The sequence below is a fragment of the Punica granatum genome, chromosome 1 (assembly GCF_007655135.1).
Source record: "Punica granatum isolate Tunisia-2019 chromosome 1, ASM765513v2, whole genome shotgun sequence".
NCBI lineage: Eukaryota > Viridiplantae > Streptophyta > Magnoliopsida > Myrtales > Lythraceae > Punica > Punica granatum.
The window spans coordinates 46,983,750-47,001,966 of record NC_045127.1 but is presented as its reverse complement, the minus strand read 5'-3'; the positions used below and the strand labels follow the sequence as shown (position 1 = coordinate 47,001,966).

Here is an 18,217-nt window from a genome sequence, read left to right as displayed (position 1 = left end):
CGAGCCAACCCCACGCCCAAAGCCATCCCTGGTTATGGGCAAGCCTCGATATTCTTTGGAGCATGGAGATTCGAAGGCTCATGAGATAAATTCTATGGTGGTTTGTACTATGTCGGCAGGAGAATGAAGAAAATAGGTTCCGAGAAAAGGAGTGACGTGTGGTTGTTTGATATGCATATGGAGAAAGGGAATTAATGCACAACTGACTCGCAAATCTTATCTTGACGTATATCCAAATATGAATTCACGTTATCAAGACTCCTCCTAGGCATCTTAATTCATTGATTATTGTGATGGGCATACTTTTTTTTGGTAACTCTTTGGTTAGGATTTTAGTTTTTTGAACCTTGGCCCCAAATAATGCCCAGAAAATGTGATAGGAGAGGAGGAAATAAAGATCCACAAAGAATTGCTCTAACAAAGAATCTAACTGGAAAATTTCCCGTTTCAGATGAGAGCACGTCAACAAGTTTCTTAAACACTTATCTGTTACTTCTCAACAACACATTTTAACAAATGTTAACTTTGGTATAATTAATCCATACTTGTGTTTTAATTTAGTGTAATTATATATCTACACGTATACTATTATAGAATCATGCTAATTTATAATACTATTGAAGGTTTGTGAAATGAAAATATAAAAGTAAAAAATGTGAATACTAAAAAAAATGTAAAATGAACGGTCCATATTAATTGAGGATGAATCTAATGATTCATATTTATTTTGTACGATGTGAAAAAATTAAAATTATATTTAATTAATATTAGATGCGACATATTTGCAATACCCACATAACTATGGGTAGGAAAAATTAAAGTACAAAATTGAAGTATAAAGTACGTCAAATATATTTATTCAAAGAAAATATTTGTACTATATTCAAATCATAATAATACTAAAAAACTTTACATAACGTTGCGTGTAGCACGGCTAGATAATATTTTGTAATAAAGTTAGATTCATAGAACTTTCTTAATTATAATCAAACAAAATATAAGAAAGTTTTTAGGGCGAATTTAGTAGAAATCTATAGGTCTTTGAAAAATCATTACCACTAATGCAACTATATTGGAATCTCATACAACGAATTGATTTTTTTTAGGAATTTCGAGTCTCTTCAATCCCAATGCCATGAGTTTTTTTTTTTTATATCTTTCTCCACTTCCATTTCTACCTAAAGGGTTTTGTTTTTTTCTCAATTTTTTTTCTTTTCTTTTTTCGGTTGAATTTGTAGCAATGGAGGGATATATACATATATAAACTTTATGTGCGTGGCAGACCAAAAGGTCTCACAAATTTGGATAAGAGGAACGAAAACTCACCCCGATCCCCAGCTCACTGTGCGCCCCAAAGAGGCATACTGGGACCCACAGATGGCGTGGCCCACAGCGTGAGGTTGGGATGTGATTGCTCTGCCTGGTGGGCCCAAAGGTTCGATTTTTCCGTTGAGGCCAATTTTTGCCTACGAGATGTGACGTCCGGGACCACCCCACACCCCGCATGGCCAATCCTCCGTCGCCACCAATTCTTATATTATTTATTATTATGTCCGTATAAAATAAACTAATTGAAGACTCGGCCGATTGAGGAACTTGGAGATAGAAATTTTGAAATATTAAAATTTATTTGTATTATTAAATAATGTAAAATTTGATCTTTATATGAATATATATAAATTATATATATGATTGAATTTTACGTAAAATTAGGAATTGAGAAAAAAAGAACATCAAATTATAGAAATTAATTTAGTATTTTTTCATTATAATATGTAGAATGTGTATAAAAAACTATTGATGATAAGAAAATTTTAAAAAATTAAGTTTTAATCCTTATAAAGTAAGAACACAAAAAGTAATATATTTTTGGTGATATATATCAAGATTTCAAGGAATTCGGACATCATTGTTGATATAGTATATGGTAAATTACATTAATATTACAATGCCTTTATTAGGCTATGTTCGGTTTTATATAATCTATATATTCAATTACATTCCACTAATATGCCCCTATTGAAAATATATTCGCATATTTCATTTTCTCAAATTCTAATATATACATATATATATATATATATTATACTACATAATTAATGATAAAAATTTCATGTTACATTCCACTAATATGCCACTATTGAATATATATATATATATATATATATTTTTTTTTACTGCATAATTAGTGATAATTTTTTTAATACATAAGAGATGATGTGGCAAAAATAGAAAGTTTTGTTTATTATTTTTAATGATGTGGCGGAATGATAATTGAACTAAGACTTTGTATATATATATATATATATAATATTGCACTGCACACATATACACCTATCACAGTACTGTACATAAGATTTTGATTTGATTGAATTTAAAGCTTAGATAGCAACAACATAGATGTTTCGTCGTTTATAATGCATTAATCGATCCAATACGTGTCGGCAATGCTTATTACTATCTTGAGCATGGAACTTGACCATGTTACCGAGCATTGCATATTGTTATGACAATATGTCTATAACACGAGATGAGCTAACCAGGAAAATAAATCGAACACAGGATATTTGTGTTAAAATCCTAATAAGAAACATCCACGGACCGAGCAGGACAATTCACTGGACAAATCAACGGAAGATTACAGCCTTAGAAATAGTCTTTCAATCAAAGCCCTGATTACAAACCTAATAACGATAAGATTCTAACTCGATCTCTCAATTCTCTCCATCCTCTCACTATAAACCGAGACTCCAAGAAAATTACCCAAAGAATTTCCCGAGAAGATCACACAAACACTAACCCTATAATTCCAGACTCTCTTCCACAGCACTAAGCCACTTTTTACAACTCTTACAAGAGAATAGATCATAATATATCTAGAGTTATCCTTATCTCTCATAGAATATTTCCTATGATATTTTCTCTTACGAATATATTCTGAGATTACAAGAAATCCCGAAATCTTCCTCGCTTTGTGTCTCCGTGTTTCCGCAATCCAAGCTTAATGTAATACATCCTCCAACAAATCTCCACATTGGCTTGCATTCAGCCAAGTGTTGGAACAGTCTGTCTCCACTCACCTACTCTGTAATAGCCCTCAGCAAGCTCCACCTCATTTAGCGCAATCGTTTCGCTCCACTCCAAGCCACTCTTGGACTTTTCCGAGGCGCCGGGCTTCTGCAGCTTTCGTGCTGTGTGCACTCTAAAGTTGAACCAGTGTCATGCACACTCTAAAGCTGAACCTTTTTTCAAGTCGAATTCCCGACTTCAGCAATACATAAGACCACTAACTCCGCATGCCCGAAATATCTTCAATGTCTCATTTACTCCCTCTGCTTGTCTTCTTACTTGCGAGCTATTCCATAGAGATTTGGCCTCCATTCAAATCCTCATATCTAAATATCCTCTACGCCAGTTTGAGTATCCAGAGTTTTCACCGAACTCCATGCACCTTTTTCGCCGTTGTTCGGGTTGAGACTGTCAGGGATGTTCTTCCTAGCACTCCCTTCAACTTGATATGCTACCATCCATTGCCACTCAATCAATCGACCTTTTCAACTTCAAATCTCACTATCGACATCTTTAAGATTTGTTGATACCCGGGCTCTGATACCATTTGTTGTGACGATATGTTTATAACATGAGATGAGATAACATAGAAAATACATTGAACACCGAATATACGTGGTAAAATTCTCAATGGAAAAACATCAACGAATAGTGCAGGAGAATGCATTAGACAAATAAACGGAAGACATATGCACCTAGAATTCCCTTCGGTTGTCATTCTTCGGAGGGCTAGCTTTTCCCGACACACCCTCAATGATGTCAAGGACTCATAGGTGGTAAAGGGGCGTAAGCAAAAATTGGAAAAACCTGAGGCCCAAAATCCGGCCCGACCCGAACCAAACCGAAAACTGACAAACCGTTTACAAATTTGAACAATTTCCCTTTTAAAATCTGTTTTCAGGTCGGGGTGTTGGGTTCATGAAAGAAACCTGACGAAGACCGACCCGATACTTTTATATATATATATATATATAGTATTTACATAAAATTAAAAAAATGGGGAGAAAGACTTCTACCTTTCCTTATCTCTTACGACTTAAAATTTGGACTCATCATTTTAGTTTAGAGAAACAAATTCCTGTTGTTTTTGTTTCATTTTGATGACGACCACTCTGAGTACTTTTGTTCATTATACTGTTTAATATTGTGGAATTTGGGTTGAGTAAAGGTATTGTTTGTTGTGCTAAATGGTTGACATTACATATTGAAGAAGTTATAATTTTATTTTTGGAAAAGCTGGGTTAATCCGAGAACCTGATCAGAAAATCTGATCCTATAATAAGCGATTTTCATATATTATATTTGATTGTTGAACGCATTTCATATTCCAAACCCGAATCAAAAGAATCGGGATCTGACCTTTTTCTCATAAAGCCCGAACCGATCTGACAGTCACGTTTACATCCTTAATTAGGTGGTAATAAGTGGCATGAAACTAGCCGCAAATCTAGCAGAAATTGCCTCAAATTAATGCCCCAGCCATGAAGAGGAAAACAAGAAATGATGTCAACAAAATCACCAATTATTAAAAGCATTAACTTAATAATAAATATAGTTTTGGTAATACAAATTGAAAAAGCTATGTGTAGCAGAGACTGATCTTGACCACTTACTTTAAATGAAATTAATTAATAAAATAAATCTCACCTGATGCTGGGGACGATTAATTTTAATGTTCTTTTGCTTTGGACAGGTTCATGGTTAATCTGTGCACATGGAACCTTAATTAAAAGAAAAGAAGTTGGTCAAATGATTGTCGGCCCACGCATCTAGTGCTACAAGCAATTGAATTTGCTTTTTTTGCCAGATTTATCCTCAAGAAAAAAAGAAATTTAGTTAAATCCCTTTTTAGCACGAATTTGTTAAACTTTGTAGCACTAACCAAACCAATAGTCATTGCTTCAACATATGGAAATGCTTTATTTGATTGCATTGCTTCTGTAGGAATTAATCTTGCTTGTGTAATAATCCTTGAGACGCATCGCATTATTACAATTTCAATCATTATTTTTTCCTCGATAATTGTATGTTTTGCAATGCAGTATCGATTAATTTTATTCGAGATTTCTAAATAACTTATAAGGTTGTATAAATGGTACAGACATATATATTTTCCGGCTTCCACTGCATGAAGTCCACGCGGCATCCAATGTGAGATTGAACGTGGTGTCGGAATAGGAGAGTTGGCCTTCCTTGGACTGTCCAAATTTTTCCCAGGCAAGCATAGAGCAGAGCTAATGGAAAAGACAAATCCCAAATGGTATTCCAAGGACAGAGTGTTGACTTTAAGCCTAAAGACACCATAGGATACTTCCTCGATCGTCGACATTGATCGACCCAGCAAATTCTCTGCCCACTAATAGCTGAACATATCTTGCAGAATGTGTAATAAACCTTTTCCAGCTCTGTTCAGGTTTAGCAGAAAATTTATGGATAAGATGGCCTAACTTAACAACCCAATTACTCCAATCAATAAAGCTCGTCAAGACCAAATCTTGAGCATATGCATTCATGTGTCATTTGGACCATTCGAGCTTGGTCCACTTGTCCTTGTGAAATCCGAAGACGCAAACAAAGAAACGAGAATGTGAAATATTGAACGACAACATATCTCTAGCTAGATGATGGTTGCATGTTTTAGTTTTCTCCCCAACGCCACAAGCACTATTTAGGTGCAAAACTAATGGGGCCTCCGCCAACAGTTACACAGTGGAGCCAAAGTCGGTGGGTTTACGCCTTTTCTGTTTACTTGATCATCAGACATTAGTCCAGTCAGTTTTGAGCACGTAAAATGAAGTGACGATCGACTAATAAGTTTCGATGTTCATAGCGGGTATTTATAGGTTTCCATGGGAATTTATGTGCCACTGAGCATGGTCACCGTGTGCTGTGTGGGGAGGCAATCCGTTTGCCATCCAACTCGACAATACACGTAAGCCCCCCATATTTGCTATATATGTATCTAGATTAGTAATCCTTAAAGTTTCTTTGGAGGTTTGGGTATAATATCTTACTTTCTTTCTTACGAAAATTAAGAAATATTCTCAACCTATTAACTGAAATTAATTTCTACTGAAATGTCGACTTGGCTCGAGCAATAAAGTGCTCTCACTAGATTCCAAACTTCTGTATTATATGTAAAGTTCGCTCATATGAAGTGCAGTTTATCAACTGCATTAAATCTTATGAGTTATAATTCTTGACTCGAAACAAACTCTTGCAACTTATCTCTTTCCTTTTTCCCCTTTTTTCTGGTGATATTGCGAGTGATCCTACTTCTATGAGCCGAGTAGCAACCTTAAATATAAATGAATCAAGAATTACACAAACGGGGGACAAATGCCCCTCCTACATTTAGCAAGAAGCAACAAGGATAAATATGCGATCCACGGCCAGAGCCCCCAACGTAGTTGCTTGAGTGCAGCATTTGGAAGCCAATTCGCACGTTTGTTGCTTACGGTGCTAGTATGTTACGAGTCTATCTATATGTCATGTTGAAAACTGTTTCCTCATCAAACACTAGACTTGGTAATGGAAGCATCGCTACTGAAATTCCGAAGAGGCCCACATGGACCTACGACACGACAAAGCTGCCCAGAAGCAAGTTTTCACCCCCCCCCCCCCCCCCCCCCCCCCCCCCCCCCCCCCCCCCCCTTTATTTAATATTTTCCACATTCATCAAGGGACCCTCAAATTCAAATTTGAATTCCATTGCTAGAAGATAGAGCTTCGGCAACAGAACAGTACATGATTCTCCTCATTTTAAAGATTATATTCTGCCCCACCTAAAACTGAGGTGCGGATGCGAACCGCGGAAATGGATTTCGTGTTCCATTGGAAACATAATGGAGGAGCGAGCTCTACGGAACTTGAATTGCGCAGATAAGAGACGACGCAAGTAGTTACACGAACTTTGATCGTCCTGCCACTCAAGCAACATGACAAGTTGGTTAGGGAAAACTTGAGTCGGAGCTATCCCATTGTTATTGACTTGAGGGCCTTTGTAAGCCCCGACGGTGGGTCGGTCCCATGAATCCTCTCATAGCCAGTCATGCGTGTGTCACAGGCTTACGATTTATCTAGCATTCCCTTAGCTCGTGCGGCCTTAAGAACTTGTCCAAATTAAGTCAATCTAACCCGATCATAAAGGGAGAAAGTAGAAACAAAGATTCTGATTGCTGTGTGTATTTTGAATGAGGGGAACGCCTCCTTACATAGAGTACAAATACAACCATCGACATTAATGGCTATTACCAACTATCGTTAACAGACAATGAATACACAAGAATTCAGAAGTATGTACAACAATTAGTATTATCAGAACCAGACCGAACGTTGAACCGGAAGGAGCATGGGTTCATGGGTTTACGGGTTTAACTGGAAGTTTGATGGGTCGGACAGTAAGTTTAATTAAAATTAAAATTTTATTTATATCATTAAGAAAATTGATGTTTAACATACTCCGATTCAAAAAAAAATTACACAGAATACATTCATGCAACAGTTGTGGGTAAAAAAATAATTCTTCAATGACTATAAAGCTTTTAAAGTCGAGTACGTGGACCAAACAAGAAGCATGGCTTGTGTGGTTAGTGAGTGGTGCATTAATGGCGGGTAGTGGGAGGTCAGGAGTTTGACCCCCAAACATCTTAATTTTGAACATTTTCAAACACAAAAAGCAAAACCACAGAACCCATTAAACTGGCCGGTTCAAAGGGATTTTGCTTAAAAATCGGCCGGTTTCTTGGGCTTAACGGTTTAATCCTGCATATCCAGTTTCATTGAGAACCGGATCGGTGAGGATGCTGGTTTCCGATCAAACCGATCGAACAGGCCGGTCCGGTCCGGTTCTGATAACAATGACATTTTCAAACACAAAAAGTAAAGCCACATAACCCATTAAACCGGCCGGTTCAAAGGAATTTTGCTTAAAAATCGGCCGGTTTCTTGGGTTTAACAGTTTAATCCTGCATATTCGGTTTCATTGAGAACCGGACTGGTAAGGATGCCGGTTTCCGATCAAACTGATCGAACCGACCGGTCCGGTCCGGTTCTGATAGCAATGACAACAATGGAGAACCAATACCCTTCCCGAAGGTTCCCAAGATCTCGTAGAGACAAAGCATCAAAGTCGCGAAGTTAGCCTCCAAGCTCACTGTCCGCCCAGGGCATGCCCCAATATCCACAACGTTAGGCTATGTCCGTGGCACATGGCTAGTAACTAAATTAGCTTGCCCTTTGTTGTCACCTCGGGGTGATCGATCAACTTGAGATGACATGGACATCTCTTTATGGGACCCTCTTAGAAAGTTGCACTACCAGGGTATCTCGAGGTATTTCCTCTAGCTAGGCATCGCAAATTGAAGTTTAGGTCGGGGTGATTTAGAATGCTTAAAGAACCATAGTGAGTGAGAAAACCGATCAGGCGACCACTGACAGGTTGGATGTTCAATGTTCACCTATATGAATCATGAAGATGATATTTCACAATTCCAAACAATTTTGATATCGTTCAAAGGGGGGGAATATAAAAAATTTACACTTCCGAGCCCAAGAACCTGCATCACATGACAGTGATCTGTACAAGGTTCTCTTTGGAAGAGCAGATCACCGAAATTGGTATCAAATATCCCCTCTGACTTCGGTGATCCAGAGGAGAGAGCTAATGGAAAAGACAAATCCCAAATGTTATTCCAAGGATAGAGTGTTGACTTTAAGCCTAACGACACCATAGGATACTTCCTCGATCGTCGACATTGATCGACCCAGCAAATTCTCTGCCCACTAATAGCTGAACATATCTCGCAGAATGTGTAATAAACCTTTTCCAGCTCCGTTCAGGTTTAGCAGAAAATTTATGGATAAGATGGCCTAACTTAACAACCCAATTACTCCAATCAATAAAGCTCGTCAAGACCAAATCTGGAGCATATGCATTCATGTGTCATTTGTACCATTCGAGCTTGGTCCACTTGTCCTTGTGAAATCCGAAGACGCAAACAAAGAAACGAGAATGTGAAATATTGAACGACAACATATCTCTAGCTAGATGATGGTTGCATGTTTTAGTTTTCTCCACAACGCCACAAGCACTGTTTAGGTGCAAAACTAATGGGGCCTCCGCCAATAGTTACACAGAGGAGCCAAAGTCGGTGGGTTTACGCCTTTTCGGTCTACTTGATCATCAGACATTAGCCCAGTCAGTTTTGAGCACGTAAAATGAAGTGACGATCGACTAATAAGTTTCGATCTTTAGTTCATAGCGGGTATTTATAGGTTTCCATGGGAATTTATGTGCCACTGAGTATGGTCACCGTGTGCTGTGTGGGGAGGCAATCCGTTTGCCATCCAACTCGACAATACACGTAAGCCCCTCATATTTGCTATATATGTATCTAGTTTATTAATCCTTCAAGCTTCTTTCGAGGTTTAGGTATAATATCTTACTTTCTTTCTTTCGAAAATTAAGAAATATGCTGAACCTATTGACTGAAATTAATTCCCACTGAAGCGTCGACTTGGCTCGAGCAATAAAGTGCTTTCATTGGATTCCAAACTTTTGCATTATATATAAAGTCTGTTAATATGAAATGCAGTTTCTCAACTGCATTAAATTTTATGGTTTATAATTCTTGACTCAAAACAAACTCTTGCGACTTATCTCTTTCTTTTTCCCCCTTTTTCTGGTGATATTGCGAGTGATCCTACTTCTATGAGCCGACTAGCAACCTTAAATATAAATGAATCAAGAATTACACAAACGGGGGACAAATGCCCCTCCTACATTTAGCAAGAAGCAACAAGGATAAATATGCGATCCACGGCCAGAGCCCCCAACGTAGTTGCTTGAGTGCAGCATTTGGAAGCCAATTCGCACGTTTGTTGCTTACGGTGCTAGTATGTTACGAGTCTATCTATGTCATGTTGAAAACTGTTTCCTCATCAAACACTAGACTTGGTAATGGAAGCATCGCTACTGAAATTCCGGTTCATGGATTTATTTCATATTTTTGGGCTTTTGATTTGAGGCCTAATTATTAATTTCCGAAGAGGCCCACATGGACCTACGACACGACAAAGCCGCCCAGAAGCAAGTTTTTTTTTTCCCCCCTTTATTTAATATTTTCCACATTCATCAAGGGACCCTCAAATTCAAATTTGAATTCCATTGCTAGAAGATAGAGCTTCGGCAACAGAACAGTACAGGATTCTCCTCATTTTAAAGATTATATTCTGCCCCGCCTAAAACTGAGGTGCGGATGCGAACCGCGGAAATGGATTTCGTGTTCCGTTGGAAACAGAATGGAGGAGCGAGCTCTACGGAACTTGAATTGCGCGGATAAGAGATGACACAAGTAGTTACACGAACTTTGATCGTCCTGCCACTCAAGCAACATGACAAGTTGGTTAGGGAAAACTTGAGTCGGGGCTATCCCATTGTTATTGACTTGAGGGCCTTTGTAAGCCCCGACGGCGGGTCAGTCCCATGAATCCTCCCATAGCTAGTCATGCGGGTGTCACAGGCTTACGATTTATCTAGCATTCCCTTAGCCAGTGCGGTCTTACAAACTTGTCCAAATTAAGTCAGTCTAACCCGATCATAAAGGGAGAAAGTAGAAACAAAGATTCTGATTGCTGAACTTTCTCGCTTGTATTTTGAATGAGGGGAACGCCTCCTTACATAGAGTACAAATACAACCATCGACATTAATGGCTATTACCAACTACCGTTAACAGACAATGAATACACAAGAATTCAGAAATATGTACAACAATCAGTATTATCAGAACCGGACCGGATGTTGAACCGGAAGGAGTATGGGTTCATGGGTTTACGGATTCAACTGGAGGTTCGATGGGTCGGACCGCAAGTTTAATTAAAATTAAAATTTTATTTATATCATTAAGAAAATTGATGTTTAACATATTCTGATTCAAAAAAAAATTACACGGAATACATTCATGCAACAGTTGTGGGTAAAAAAATAATTCTTCAATGACTATAAAACTTTTAAAGTCGAGTACGTAGACCAAACAAGAAGCATCGCTTGTGTGGTTAGTGAGTGGTGCATTAATGGTGGGTAGTGGGAGGTAGTTCGACTCCTACGCAAACATCTTAATTTTGAACATTTTCAAACACAAAAAGTAAAGCCACAGAACCCATTAAATCGGCCGGTTCAAAGGGATTTTGCTTAAAAACCGACTGGTTTCCGATCAAACAGTTCGAATCGGCTGGTTTGGTTCGGTTCTGATAACAATGACATTTTCAAACACAAAAAGCAAAGCCACTTAACCCATTAAACCGGCCGGTTCAAAGGGATTTTGCTTAAAAATCGGCCGGTTTCTTGGGTTTAACGGTTTATTCCTGCATATCCGGTTTCTTAATTTTGAACATTTTCAAACACAAAAAGTAAAGCCACAGAACCCATTAAATAGGCCGGTTCAAAGGGATTTTGCTTAAACAATTCGAACTGGCTGGTCTGGTTCAGTTCTGATAACAATGACATTTTCAAACACAAAAAGCAATGCCACTTAACCCATTAAACCGGCCGGTTCAAAGGGATTTTGCTTAAAAACTGGCCGGTTTCTTGGGTTTAACGGTTTAATCCTGCATATCCGGTTTCATTGAGAACCGGACCGGTGAGGATGTCGATTTCCGATCGAACCGGCCGGTCCGGTCCGGTTCTGATAACAATGACAACAATGGAGAACCAATACGCTTCCCGAAGGTTCCCAGGATCTCGTAGAGACAAAGGGTCAAAGTCACGAAGTTAGCCTCCAAGCTCACTGTCCGCCCAGGGCATGCCCCAATATCCACAACGTTAGCCTACGTCCGTGGCACATGGCTAGTAACTAGCTTGCCCTTTGTTGTCACCTCGGGGTGATCGATCAACTTGAGATGACATGGACATCTCTTTATGGGACCCTCTTAGAAAGTTGCACTACCAGGGTATCTCAAGGTATTTCCTCTAGCTAGGCATCGCAAATTGAAGTTTAGGTCGGGGTGATTTACAATGCTTAAAGAACCATAGTGAGTGAGAGGCGACCATTGACAGGTTGGATGTTCAATGTTCAATCGTTCAGGGGGGGATATAAAAAATTTATACTTCCGAGTCCAAGAACCTGCATCATATGACAGTGATCTGTACAAGGTTCTCTTTGGAAGAGCAGATCACCGAAATTGGTATCAAATATCCCCTCTGACTTCGGTGATCCGGATAAATGGATTAGGTAGTGTCCATGGAGCAATGACTCCCTCATACTGTATTCAAGTATTGTTTTTCTTATGCAATCCCGGATGCAAGGGTCCTCCGTGAGTTGTTTCCATCCTCGGAGTTCGGATGAATGGATGTTGAGTTCATCTGCCATATCTTGACCGAGGCCATGACATTGGCATCTGTGGCGTTGTTGAACATGAATACTCGGGCGTTCCCGTAGATCGCGATGGTTGGGTAAACCCGAGAAGTAATGCAAGTTCTCCCGCCTTGAGCAAAGCCTTCTACTATCGAGTGATCCACCTAGAAAGAAAATTTCACATCCACATGCTCAGAAGAAATTTCATGATCAAAATCAAATCGAAAGATTCCGAAGCATCCAACGTACAGAAGAAAGAACTGAAAAGCTCACCAGGATCCTCACTGACAGTTTCTCCCCTTCTAGCACTGGAACGAAGCTCCCGTAGATTTGCTTGTTCACATCACTTGCCTTGGAGGACCTGCAAATATAGGATACATAAGAAATGACATTCATGTCTTTTGCATCGAAACTACTTTCCCAAATTCGACTACGCAACAGATTTCGTGCAATACAAAGTAGGGAGGGCATGTCCAACCACCAAGTGGATGTGCAGAAAATGATCATTACCTCGATTGATCGGTGCAGAACGAGGTCTTGAGACTGCCATCTCTTGCCTTAGAGACATAGAAGTGCACAGATGTTTGCTCCGACAGGCTTTGGTCGGCCAGAACAAGAAGCCCGAAGGGCCCCAGAGAGCCACGCTGAGCAGCTCCACCGCTGTTGATGCAATTAAATTCCTCGTCGGTCCCCTGTGCCGCCTCCAGAGCAGCCTTATCTATGTCGAACTCCGCAATTATGTCGACCTGTCAATGATGTGTAATAGTATCAGTAAGCGAACATTTTACTTCATACTACTGCTTATTACGGATGAATACATGTTTTTTTCCGAGACTACATTCAATTACCTGTGAGGCGGATTCGACTTCTAAAGGAATCAGCGACCCTGTCTTGACTTGTACGTTGTTGAACTCTTTGCTGCCAATTCTCAAGCTCTCTATTTCCTCAACCGGCCATTGAAGCAGATTAGAACCCGTCTTGTGATCCAACACCAACGTTCTCGGGACGCTCTAAATAGAGAGAGTTCATTAGACACACACGCTTAAGGGTCCGGTTCTCACTCTGCTCCCCCTTCTAAATATCGTGTCAGAATTAAAGGCGCAGAATTTCCGGTAAACAAACATCATATGACAGATAGAGGACAAGAAAAACTACCTGAACAGAAGCCCAACCCTTCATGACATCAGCACTTTCACTGTCGGATTCACTGATCCAACCCCACAGGATTCTCCTCATCTTGTTCTGGTCATAAAATGTCTTGGAAGCGTAGAACACTCCGTAATCGTACCTAATCCCAATCCCCAGATCAATCTTTGGATTGTCCGGGGTCCATGTATTGGCCGTCTCATTATATGTCCCGATCGCATAGTAATCATGTCGATCATCGTCGAGGCTCACCTTCATTACGTGTTTCACCCCTTGTCCATTAATCGACGTGTCGAGGCCGTTCTGGGAGCTTAATGAGACAGGGAAGAAGTCGACACACTCCCACATCCCAGTCTTTGGAACTGCGTGGAGGACTCCAGGCAAGAGTTCATAGGTCTTAAAGTCTTCGGTCTCGTACACGAAGGCTATCCCGGTCCTATTGACCTTTGAGCCTATCGTGATGCGCCATTTCCCCTGGGAGGTGCGCCAGGCGGTGGTGGGGTCACGGAAGTCCTTCTTGCCAATGCCTCGGGGCGGGGTGAGTATAGGATTTCCAGGATGCTTGACCCACTCGACAAGTAGTGGGTCGGAGAGGTTCGCTGGGTAGGCGAGGTTTTGGAGCTGGACCGACTCGTTCGACGAACCGGTGTATAGAAGAATGACCTGCCCATCAGGGAGGATCGTGGCGGACCCGCTCCAGACACCGTTCTGGTCGTACCATTGGTCCGTATTCATGGCTATGGGGAGGTGGGTCCAGTGGAGGAAGTCCTTCGACACTGCATGGCCCCACACGATCCTGTTGCCCCAAATCGCTCCTTCGGGGTTGTACTGGTAGAAGAAGTGGTACCATCCCTTGTAGTACATCGGACCTGCGCATATGCCGTTCATTCCTCAAGACGTTAAGCTATATCGATGCAATAACCCAACATCGACGCAATGCTACATAAGAAGGAGAAGGTTCCGAGTATATAGTATTTAATCTGTGCGTTTTTATTTCGATCTCCGAATGGTTGGAAGACTTAAAATTGTGACTGTGAAAGGATAGATAGGTACGAGCGATGAATACTTACCATTAGGATCTGATGAAGCCGATGAAACGATGGGTCCGTGACAGCGGCGGAAACAGCAGGTCATGAACCGGAAAACGGGAAAGAGCATAAATCAGAACATACATAACAAAAAAAAAAAAGTGAAGTTGCTTTTTGAAATAAATGACATAATAATAATTCCAATTAATTGAAAAGATATAATCTGGCTTCACCAAACATTTGTCAAACTTTGAACTTATAATTAATCAATAAATCATATTATTTATGCATAGATTGAGGACATGGCCGCTAAATTTGATTTGGAGGCTTTGGGGGTGCCTTTTTTGAAGAAAAGTTGAATGTCTTTTCAGCATTAGACAGATGTAGAAAAATAAGAAAACCAATCATCAATTAACTAATTAAATCAGAATTTTAAAGCCAAATCAAAGTCGTGTACTAGTATGCTGACTCCAAAAAATTGATTGATTTTTGAAAAGTCGATCTGACGGAGAATCTATCATCGGTTTTCAGCTCTCTTGTATAAGTTCTGAACTCGCTGAAGTCTTGGACGATAATAAACTCCCATTAATTTTCTTTCTCCTTCCAAATTATATTGTAATTCTTAGAAATTTCTCGAGTCTTTAATCGACCGCTTCCCATGAGGTTCCAAAAATTGAAATGGAAAAGGCTTTATGGCTTGGTCACTGTTTGACTTTGACCCAAGCAGTATGGCAAAATATTACAACGAGTAATTCATAAGTTATTAGTTAAATAGCAAGCGACACCAACCCTTTTAATGAGGAGGACACGACTTCAAATCTATATTAGGGAAATTATACAGCATTGCGAGAGCCGGAATTACCCCATAATTTTTTCACTCTGAAAAATATTGAAACGTGTCGTTTTCTTATTCACAGAAAAGATTTGGCCATGCACGAACGGAACAGAACAGAACAGAACATAACATGTCAACATGACGTCCCTCTGCAAAAGCTAAATGCCTTTTAATTCCCAGAATTTTCATGTTCTTTTTCAAAACAAAAGAAAGGCAATAGAATCACGAGCCAGTAATTAATAAAATCCCACGTACCGTTCATCCAGTTCTTTTCCGGCTGGAAATGGAAGCCTGTCCGCTGCCACGACAGCATGTTGTTCGTCCATGGATACGGCGGCCCGTAATTAGTCCCAAGGAAAGCCCCGTTCGACTTCTCGGAGACTCCCTCAGTTTTTCCGCGGGAAATGGACACTGCATCCACAGGAGGCCACGGCCCATTCCAGGACGACAATGTGGCATCGTCCCCGTTTTTGTAGAGAGGGTTTTGCCTTTTCTCGGTCAAGAGACCAATGGATATCCCGATGATCAAGAGTCCGGAGATGCCAAGGGAGATCTCCTTAACATAAGGCCTCCGGCGGCCAGCATGGCGGTCTCCGGCCCCGATGAGGGGGGTTGTGGAGGTTGGAGGGTCCTCAATGTGGTGGTAGGGGCCGGCGGCTTCTGGCGCCATGAGGAAAAAAAGAATAAGAACGGAAAGAGGAAAGAGTTGAAGGGAGGAAATGGGTGTGGAAAGAAGAGGTCCTTTTATAGGGCTGATTTTGAAAACAATTGAAAAGTTGAGATCATGAGAGAGAGAGAGAGAGAGAGGTGATGTGATGAGGTTGGCAAATATTGAGAGAGAGACAGAGAGACAGAGACAGAGAGACAGAGAGACAGAGAGGTGGTGTCAAGACAGATCCGGTGGCTCTTTTTTTTGATAAGCAAGGATGATCGGATAATATTAAGATCCGGTGGCTCTTACTTGATGAAGGATTTGGACAAATATTTAAGTTGGTGAATCTGTTGTATTGTATGTAATCAAAGAGAATCTAGCAATAGTGAGAAAGAGAGTAAATCGCCTAGTTTCATGAATGGGAAGTGCATTATGATGATTTAAGAGAATATTTATTGCTCTTGTAATAGCCATATCGTGAATATTGGCTTCATTAAATTTTTGGGGGTGAGGTATTCACCCAAAAAAAAATTATGGCGTGAGGTAATATATTCTCGATCGAGAGCATACGCATCTCCCCGTATCGGCAACTTCCTATGTAATTGAACGTGATGCCGTGGATATCTAGCGACCATAGAATTTTTGGTAATTATATGCATGTTCAAGTCCATCTAGAAATCATATAAGAATACTTTTTATTAGACGACATAAACGGCTTATGACCGAATTGACCTAATTCATGGACTTGCAAGGTGATCACATGAACAGTGAGATTAGTCAGGCGTACTCAACGAAAAAGATTAGTCATGCGAAAATCAAACACTCTCGTTGTGACAATAATAATAATAATAATAAAATAACTTAACTGCCTCGTATTACTAGATCAAGTGATTAGTTTTCACGGGTGAAGAATTCTTTCCGACAGTATCTTTATCTGAATAATGGGGTTCAAAGTTGTAACTAAAAACCCTCGGTAAAGATGTGATAACTTTGTTATTTTTACATTCTATTATAACAAAAGTAGAAGCTTCTGCACAAGAAGTAAGTAATTGCATCATAGAATTTGTTCAATTTTTGAATTATAATCCAATTTTACCTAAATTAACTGTATTCTTCCTCAAATTCAATAATATAATCATTATAATTTTATTATTTTCTTTTATTTAATAATATTTTCTCACTCATATTTTTTAATCATTTTTAAATTTACATTTAATAGTACTTTCTCACTCTTATTTTTTTCTAATAATTTTTAATAATAAATTTTTCATCTACTTTCACACATATATATATATATATATATTCTCACACATCAATATATTTATCCACTCTCACAATTATTATATAAATCAAATTGAATTGGATCATTTATCCAACTTAAAAATCAAACGCTAGCTCAGTAACCACTAGTTTAGACCCACAAGCATCTTCAGCATCAAATGACGATTTCTTTTGGAATATAAAACCTGAAATTATTCCAATAGGAAGGGCATGTCTGGGCCAGTCGTGATTGCTGCAATCTCGAGGAAGTCCACACGTGAGCCATGTTTCCCCTGTTTTTTCCTCGGTGTGACATTGACAGACGCAGTTTCAATTTCAAGCATGTGCTCTTTGTCTCTTAATATGCATCGATTATGATGTATTAATATTTTTTTCCGATTAGAAAACAGATTTATTGGTCTAACTAATAAATAATCGGGACTAGAAAATGAACGGACATGAAAATTTTACTAGTCATAATTATTGAATTTAAAATCTCATGATATCAAGTGAAGAGCTAGTATTAGGATATCAAATCCCGTTGTCAGATTGGTTGTATTATTTTAATATCTTTACGCAGAATAGACGACAATAATAGTAATTTTACCGGACAAGGAGTCATGTTAGAAAATCATTTTTTCTCTTATTGAGGGTGGAGGCAGCTTTTAATACAAGAGAGGAGATAATAGCAAAAGTTCAATCGCCCTTCTTATTTATAATGGGTATATTACGTGACATTATATCACACAACTTAATAGAAATTTTTTTGAGTAACTGTTTATTACAGATCTAATATCATTTGTGTTGATTATTTAACAATCATTGACATGTACGCATGTATAGTAGAAGACTTTCTTCTTCGAGTCCTGTGAA

At 39.2% G+C, this 18,217-nt stretch overlaps 1 protein-coding gene across 1 annotated transcript; it reads right to left on the bottom strand.

Moving 5' to 3' along the window:
- Positions 1-12,105: 12,105 nt before the first annotated feature.
- On the bottom strand, positions 12,106-16,236 carry LOC116192932 (acid beta-fructofuranosidase-like). The gene is made up of 7 exons (XM_031521675.1): positions 15,688-16,236; positions 14,640-14,648; positions 13,579-14,438; positions 13,272-13,433; positions 12,934-13,169; positions 12,697-12,784; positions 12,106-12,587 (listed from the first exon to the last, which is right to left on the bottom strand). The coding sequence occupies exons 1-7, from the start codon at positions 16,100-16,102 to the stop codon at positions 12,354-12,356; spliced, it is 2,004 nt and encodes a 667-aa protein (XP_031377535.1). The 5' UTR covers positions 16,103-16,236; the 3' UTR covers positions 12,106-12,353.
- Positions 16,237-18,217: the final 1,981 nt, after the last annotated feature.

Bases quoted from the DNA above. Each gene is read 5' to 3' on its own strand.
- LOC116192932 (XM_031521675.1), bottom strand. From the start codon at position 16,102: ATGGCGCCAGAAGCCGCCGGCCCCTACCACCACATTGAGGACCCTCCA. The intron at 13,170-13,271 runs GTAATTGAATGT...CATCATTGACAG, and splicing joins AAGTCGAATCCGCCTCACAG to GTCGACATAATTGCGGAGTT. The intron at 12,785-12,933 runs GTAATGATCATT...CTATATTTGCAG, and splicing joins TTCTGCACCGATCAATCGAG to GTCCTCCAAGGCAAGTGATG.